The 8,657-nt window shown below is 41.4% G+C and overlaps 1 protein-coding gene across 2 annotated transcripts in view; it reads right to left on the bottom strand.

Moving 5' to 3' along the window:
- Nucleotides 1–317: 317 nt before the first annotated feature.
- pitpnb (phosphatidylinositol transfer protein, beta) overlaps nt 318–8,657 on the bottom strand; it is a 92,280-nt gene continuing 83,940 nt past the window's right edge. Inside the window, exons 10-12 of one of the 2 annotated variants that reach the window (XM_039772330.1) lie at nt 8,045–8,167; nt 5,997–6,076; nt 318–1,818 (exon numbers count right to left, since the gene is read on the bottom strand). In XM_039772330.1, the coding sequence (XP_039628264.1) occupies nt 6,029–6,076; nt 8,045–8,167 (171 nt within the window). In that variant the 3' untranslated portion in view covers nt 318–1,818; nt 5,997–6,028. The remainder of the gene's footprint in view (nt 1,819–5,996; nt 6,077–8,044; nt 8,168–8,657) is intronic. The other variant, XM_039772329.1, reaches the window with a different exon arrangement.

Here is an 8,657-nt window from a genome sequence, read left to right as displayed (position 1 = left end):
GCCATTATCTCACCTTCATTTTGTCGGCAGCTTAAAGGACACACCAGAAGACAACCATGACACCGCCCCATCTTGCACTCCTCCAGCCCTTATAAATTCCAAGGTAAGCAGAAATAGCCATTTCATGGACTGGCAGACCTGCGTGGACGTATGGAATGACTGCTCATTACTGACAATGGCCCCTCCACCGGATGGGCCACAGCACTTCTAATAATCAGGCTCACCAGATTTTACACCAACTACTTCAAATCATCCCGCAGTGTTTTCTATTTGTAAACTGATTTGCAATCAAGAATGGAGGAGAGAGAGAACAGAAATATTACACTTTATCTTCAAATTTATTAGATATTTTTAGTTCCACTTCCTAATCCTCTTACAGTACAACTGCATTAGAGGAGAGAAAAAAATAAACTGTTTAAACATTTTACATTCAGTAGTTCCACCTGAATTTCCAAAAACGATCAGATAGACATTTAAAAGTACCCATATGTTTAGAAGGTTGACAAGATTTGATCCTGCGAGTCACTTTTTTTAGACCATGATTGAACAGTGCATTTGCCAACCCCCCACCCCCCCGGTCATCACTATGCATTAAAAAGGTAAAAATCGAAGAAGGAGCAGGCAGCACTGATGTGGTGCATCATTAGGATTCTTCATCTCCCTCACTGCTGCCATGACAGCAGCTGGCCAAAGGGACCAGTGTCAAGATCTGCCACAACTAAAAGCAAAGGTGCTCCTGTGCAGTCGACATGCATGGCGGGGCGGTCAAAGCAGGCCACCGTCACTGTGGGTGCTTACAACAGCAGCAGCCTACTTCTTGTGCCATCAAGTTCTATTGCTTTGATAAAATAAAGGTGTAGAAAGGTGGTGTTTAAATATTTGGTGAGAAGAAGAAAAAAAATGTAAAAACAAATTTCTATATTTTTTGCAGAAATGAATGAAGCTCTGCTGATCCTGGCCCAGCAAAGCCATGGCCCTCCATCTGGAACAAGTGTGGAAAGTAGTCAGCCAGTCTGCAGTATTAGTAAGTGAATATCTTGGAAACCTAGGTGCCCAGACAACATCCACCATTTGAGTAGAACCAAGGGTTGGCAAGAAAGTATTTCAAAAATGGTTCTCTCTCTTTCTGCCCTTCAAAATGCCCTTTAAGGAACACAAACTGAAGCCCTGAGGGAAACGCTGGAAGGAAAGCCATTCCTACGGCATCAGAACGACCCGTCAATTGTTCACCAGGTTAACAGAAAAGGTTGAAGGCTCGAGACTCTTAAAACACGCATGGCATCCACTGAGCTGCCTCAAGGTTTACAAAAGGCAACAGGCGAACAGACAAACAGGGTATCGTGTGCGTGTACTGGGGAGGGGAGGCGGGGTTGGGGTGGGGGGTCTTGGCCAGAATGTGCGTGATGAATTAGCGAACCGCATCGACCCCACCCCCCAACAATTAGACATTTAAAACTAAGATTTTACAAACAGCTTACAAAAGTGAAATATCGCAGCAAAAAATTTTATCAAAAAGAAAGAATAAAACAAATTAAAAAAATAAAATTGGTCCAGAACAGGTCCGTTTATGAATACCTCTTTTTGATTTTTACAGCCTGACATAATTTGTTGATAAGGGGAATTGCATTCGTTTTCATGTACAGTGTTGCCCCATGTTTTTCCAATGAGTGCTTCGTGTCTGGATTCGTGGCAAGGTCAAGTTGAGAACTGCTGATCAGCTGTAACAAACCCCGAAAAGATCAGAAAGGACTGGTCGCTTTTATTGCCTCATTCATCATTTGCAGCACTTGTTCCCCGCACCTGTCCTTGTTTGCGAAGCTGTGTGGAGGACATAAAGCAGAAAAAGTTTACAGTTAAAGAGACACTTCAGGGGCTTTGTTGTCACTAATCTCACTGTATGCGTACGCACACACACACACAGATGCATGCACACACACACTTTGTTTATTTGAATTTTAGCAGATGCTACCAAATCGTGTTTGAAGAGAGAGAAAAAAAAAAAACAAAACAGGACCGACCCATCAGTGAGCCGCTAAAGCTCACACAATGTCAGACACCCATCACCCTGAGCTAACAGGCCAGAAGCCTGCAAAGCCATTACATTACAGGAGACAGGAACTTGCCGAAGCAGTCTGCAGTGCTAAGGGATGTTTTATTTTCAGATGCTTGTAAGCAGAAAGAAATCTTTCTCCCACACCTTAAATGACAAGTTCAGCCACCATACCAGCAGGGAAGAGGTGCATGCCTGGACCTTCAGCAACGAGGAAAGAGCAAAGGAGCCATGGAGAAGCATGCAAAGGGAGGTAGAGGGACTTGCAGCAGGAAAACAGAGAGGAAACCAAGGCAGAATCGTAAAAAGAACAGGTTGAGGAAATCTAAAGAGGGACAGGATGGCCTGAATATCAAAACGTACCCTTCTAAGCAGCACAACTGAAAGCACAAAAAGAGTGACGGTGACAAAACAAAACTGAGTGTTATCAGCAGAGAGAGCCCGACAGGTGTCACGTGGCCACTTGTGTCCTTCAGCATTCTACAAGGCAGTGAGTACAAAGGCAGCACAACATATTTCTGCAAGAGTGTTTTCAATGGAGACATGAGCAAGCAAGCGAAAAGGATCTTGCTGTTGCAGTACCTGGTGCTCAACACGGTGTAGGGGTATCCAGCTAATACGTTTTAATATCCTGAATTTGAATTCATCTTTAAAAATAAAACTAAGCTTTTTGCAAAGTGGGTCATGCTTAACTCATTTGTCACCTGGGAGTTGCTTCACTTTCAACAGATACAAAAAGGAGTTAGACAAGTGGAAAGCTTTGTGCTAATATGGCAACAAAGTGATGGCAGATGAGACAGCACAGCAAGGAGCTTGACATGAATGAAGGGAGCTTACAAAAGCAGCCTTAACCACATACTGGGGGTAAGGAACAATCCTCCAGAAAAGCCACCAGATAAGAACGGGACCCTCTGTTCAAGTGACGCCGATACATTCTACTGTTTGTATGCGCATCAGAAGAGCTTATGTCCTCCACCAGACAGAGGTTACCAAATAAATATTCAAGGAGGACTAGACCCCAAACTAGATGGGCAGTAAACAAGACTTCGTCACAATGGCCCAGTCTCAAGCTTTGTGATCCAGACAGTCTAGAACAGTGAAAGGCAACCTTTATCGAGTTGCTGCACACTAAGTCCAAAAATTTTCTTTTGTGGCACAGCTGAGGGACTGACCATAAATAAAGTCGTGACGACACAATATATGGACAATCGCCTATAAAAACAGTTAATTTTACAAGTTTGAAAGACATTAAAGGATAAATGTTAAATTTAATTAATGTGAACTTTGAGATTGTTTTTCAGCACATATGAGATTGATGCGAGGATCAATTTTCGAAAGTATGACGTGCATTTCCTTGTTGATCATTTGAAGTCTCTCGCGTTTCTTAGACTTCATTTCCATAAGTGTTCCGTCATCTGTTTTTCCAACATAAAATATATATATTTTTTTAAACATTATCTTTTTAATCAACCAAAAGTTCAAAAACACTAACAATTTTAAATATTTTACAAAAGTTTTCGCGGCGCCCCTAGAAAATTCCACGGTGCGCCCAACAATGGTCTAGAAAAAGGGTCAGTACATGTTTGAGTAGAAGCTTGAGAGGCACTGAGGTTTAAGATAGCCAGCACGCCCTATTGATTGTAATATGATGATGCTGCTCACTTATAAAGTTTTGCATGGTTTGGACTTCTTAATTTTGTAGAGCGTCTTCTACCTGCAATGATCACAAAGGGCAGCATATCTTATAGTCCCTAGAATTACAAGCCATAGCCAGCAACAAAGCATTCACTTATCATGAGCCCTATTGAGCGATTCAGGCTGAACACATTTTAGTCAGGCCTACATATAAACCTTCAAAATGAAATCTACATTCTTGTGGGTCTTTGGCATCTTTTCTTTTTAGGTGTCTATCGTATTGCATTACCTTTATTGAATTATTTTAAACTCGTGTAAAATATTATGGACAACTTATTTTGTTCATTAGTTATGCAGTGTTTGCCTAGAGATGTTCGGTTTTTACAACTTTCCTTGCCATTGATATGTTATTTGGAGTTTAGGGCCCAGAAATTTATAATGCACCTTATTATAAAATATGCTATGGGGTGAAAAAAAAGTTGATATGATGGATTGACTTTATGCAGGTATTGAGAGACCAGAGATCACATGTGCTGCCTCTGCTGGGTTCTGAAAACCTCCATTCCCTTAAATAGCCAAGCTGGCATGGTGAATGACAGCACTTCAGTTGTAGAAGCTACTGAATGTCCAATATTGGTAAGATAAGCAAACGCTTGGACCCACCTTAATGCTTTAATGTACTTTTACATACAGTGCCAAGCACAAAGGCCACAGATAGTTTAGGCACCAGGCCTCCCGAGAGCACTAAAATAGCTAGTGCCGCGCAGTCCCTACATTGACTGATTAATTGATTGATTGAACGCCAGTGGTCCACATGACCATCATCGTCTAATTCTTTAACATGAAGCCTGAAAGCCATAAGGACTGACGGAAATCATTTATGTTAGGCAGAATATCCAATGGGGGACTGGCTGGTCACGTGGCCTTGGAACCCCAGCAGATTGTTTTTTCTGTCCTCCCTGGCCATCGAACCTTACTTCATTCTTTAATTAGTAATGCCTAATTTTTATATTTTTTCTTTTTTCATCTTGTAAAGCACTTTGAGCTGCATATTTTTTATGAAAATATGCTATATAAATAAATGTTTTTAAATAGAAGCAATGGAAAAGAACAATTAACAGCAACCTTTTGTAATTAATGGCAGCCATTCAAAGTGGCAACCTCTCATTTCTTTGACTTGTGTGGATAAGAAACAAGTCAGATGCACCAGAGTAAAGTTACCCAAATTGTGAAGCCCCCAGCAGTATCAAAGAGGGTAACCATGAACACTAAACCAAAAGTCACCAGGGTCAAACACATCCACCTAAAAGAAGAGGGCCTGAAGGTCTGGAGAGAAATGAACCAGATGACCAGTGACTTAGGACAGCCATGTGGGTTGCTCATGTTGAAACTAGATCTGGAAAAGGGTCATAAAATATAAAATCAGCATACCAACAGGCAAGGAAAGGCAAGCATCAAACAAGGTACCACCAGGGTGTGCTAATAAAAGCCAACATGGATACGTGCCACTGACCAGAGATGGAGGAGCTGGAATTCTAAACATTTTTGGCTGCTGTGCTGCTCAATGTATCCTATGGTGCAGTGAACCCAGAAAGTCATGAGCATGCCATCTTGACATCATTGTCAATACATTGTCTATGTATTAGATGTCAAGATCACAGTGCCAGAATGTGCTCTAGTGGCCAAGAAGGCAGCAGAACCACAGGTCTGCCTAATAAGTGCAGCATGGTGAATGTGGGATAGGAGTTTTTTTGTTTTTTTTTTTTTACTTTACAGGGGGCATGACTAAACACACCCTCTTCCTGTCTTTCTCTTGAAACTGGTGGTCATTATGAACAACTCTGTGACACACTAGCATGAAGGACTTTCAGTCAACAGAAGTGTGCCAAGAAACGCTACTGGGGTTCCTTCATACTTACGCTTGCTTTTATAATGCTTTACTGTGATGGATCTTTTAATCCTTAGCCAAGTGAGAACATTCATTTCTTTTTAGTATTTCTGGTGTGTACTTGAAGATGGTAGTGGCTCTTGTTTGTTATAATATTTATGGGGCCTGTGTAAAAAGCTACATTTCACCCTTGGGACAAAGTTTTCTCTCTGTGGTGTGTTAGCAACAGACTTTGTTCTAACATTCCTTCTTACCGTAATCCCCTATTAATGAGTTATTCAGAACTGCAAAGAGATGCGAGCAGAAAAACTGGAAGCAACCCACATGCATATTTAAAGCAATACAAATAAATGAGTGTTAAAGTTGAGAAGCTCATCACCAAAGCTTTCTGGTCCAAAACCCCTCCTTTTAGTTTAAACTTACATAGTCTGCCTCTGAACCTACAGAGGACTTTGCTAATCATCCGCTGCCGTTGTGCCTCGAACAGTGCCCTTCTTACGCATCTAAATGTAAAAATAGACTGTCAGGTAGGAGTAGGGATACAGGTGGGGTTGGTGTGGGGGCCATGGTTAGTGTGGGCAGTAAACAAGAGCAGTTCCGGGATCAGCCCTTCAAAATGTTAGTACATCCACAGCATATAAAAAAAAAAAAAAAGAAAAAGCACTGCAGATATCAGTAAGGCAAAAACAAGATGACTGCACTGCTTTTCTTACACTTGAGAGGAAGACAGAGGAGACACCCAACTGTGTGCCTGGGGAAGTATCCCCAAAAGCAGCAGAGCGGATGAGCTGCTGAAAACACACAGAACCAGACTGTTACTCTGTCTGCATACACATACTGGTGGTAGAAGGGAACAGCAATGCAAAGCTGCTCAAAGTGATCCAACCCCTGGGCAATGCAGAGAAGTAACTGCTGTCCGTATTTATGAAATGTGACGCAGAACTTACTCATTGGCGAGTATGATGTTGGAAAATTCAAGCTTTCAATTTATTGTCACATGTCCAAGAACTTAATTAAACTCCAATATCAAGGACAGCACCATAAACGACCAAGGAGGAGTGATTGCACCTCTCTATTGGCGGCAAAGATGCAGCTCATCTGGCAAGAAGCACTTTATGTCTATCTGTTAAGGCTTTAGCAGAAAAGGCATTCTGGGTCTTACTTTCCTCAGTTGCCTAGGTCAACATCGAACAATTCAGAAAGCTGTGAGAGTTTTAATATTCAATCAATCCATTCTTAGGACACTGAAGGACTAACCACTACAATTAAGAGTATAAATAATGATGGTAAGGCATTATTTAAGTCCTAACCACAAACATTCTTCAAATTTTATGTTGAGGTGAATTTTCCAACAGCACAACTTGCTTGAGGGATTGAACTTTGTGTTACAGTGTCTCAGTGCTGCTCCCCTTTCTGCAGAAATCTCACCAGCTATGGCTAGAAGCTCCCAGGTGTTCAGGTACTTGTTTGCAATAAACAGTGTGGCACCAGAAATACACTTGGATGGGAAAGAGCAGCAGCAGTCGCCAGCATGAGCTACACTGCAGTTCACTCCCCTGGGCATACCCCAGTTCTGATTGGTAAAGCTTAGCATTTTGGTTTAATAATAATAAATAAAAAAAAACCTAAAACATTTCCCAAAGAAAACAGATTTCTATCCTCTTGTGGCACAGCAACACATTCAGCCATTTCTTTTATTTACTTGCCCAAAGGCGCGATTCTTTCATACTTGTACACAAAAATCTAAACCAGAGGCAAGTCAAATAGATTTAAGGTGATGTCGCCAGCAGGTATCTCCCAAAGCAGTCTGCATCACGCCACTGACTCCAAACCAATTTGATCCTATACATTTGAAATATCTATAAGATCAAAGCAAGCCTTTCAAGATGGGAATCAAAGCTGCTTAATCAAAGCAAAATATGGAACAAGACGACAACCATATTTTAGCAATAAAAAGAGCATTTCACAAAGGCAAGCCTTCCTCTTTGAAGGACCTCCACTTAAGGATTCCCATCTGTCCGACAAAAAACCGAGTCAAGCCCTGCAAAAATGATCATGTTCACAATGAAATCCGTGCAGTGGGTTTTCAATTGAGAAGAAATGGAAAAAAAAAAAAAAGTGACAAACGGGACAAGAAACGAGATCTGCAATGAGAATGCCAAAGAAGATTTCATAATGTGGGTCTGCCTGCTATATTAGCACCCCTCTGCATTAGATCTTAGGCAGGCAGACCAGTGGACATACACTGAAAACAACGAGAGAGCTGACTGGCACGTAGGGCCATCCAATAAAGCTCTAGTCAAAGTGCTAAGCTTCCCAAGTTTCTCTGGACTCATATTTATCAAGTGAAGAAGTGACAATTAGTCGAAAACAAGTAAATTGCACACCTGGGAGTAAAAACTAGCACACTTGACAATTCTACAGAGAAAGCAAAGTGGCTCCCCACAAACCTTAAATACATTCATGCTTACCTCTTCAAGCTCCCTTTGCGTCTCATCCTCCATTCTCCGAATGTCCTCCATTGTCAGTTCAACCCATCTGTCAACCCAACAGAAGAGCTGGCGATGGAAGTTAGTGAAAATCCTCTTCTCTTGCTGAAAACACAGAAGATAGATAGATACTTTATTAATCACAAGGGGAAATTCACATAATCCAGCAGCAGTATACTGATACAAAGAACACCAACTGCCAAAGCAGTGATGCTATAAGGAGAACATCCATTTAAAACAAACATTGACATGAGCACCAGCAACCCATCATAACCAACACATTAAATAATAAAAATACTCAAATCACACAAAGAAGAGAGAAAGTGCTCTTCATGACACAGCCCATAAGGACTTCTTTTTTGGAGGGGTTTATCTTTCTTGTGTGTTTAAAAAACAAACAGCACCTGAACAGAATCAGCAGTAAGGATGTGAAAACACACAGAATTCTTCAAGCTGATCCTGTCTGAAGAGCTGTCTTCATGCAAGGACCATACTCCTCCCTCTACTATAAAGTTCACCCCAAGTGGAAGGCAGCACCCCATGCCCTGTTAAATGACAGCCATTGTTACAGGTATGAGCGACATTTAATGCAAAC

This window comes from Polypterus senegalus, chromosome 12 (genome assembly GCF_016835505.1).
Source record: "Polypterus senegalus isolate Bchr_013 chromosome 12, ASM1683550v1, whole genome shotgun sequence".
In the NCBI taxonomy this organism is placed as follows: Eukaryota; Metazoa; Chordata; class Cladistia; order Polypteriformes; family Polypteridae; genus Polypterus; species Polypterus senegalus.
Note: the sequence above shows the minus strand (reverse complement) of the source record. Positions and strands in the feature narration are given on the sequence as shown.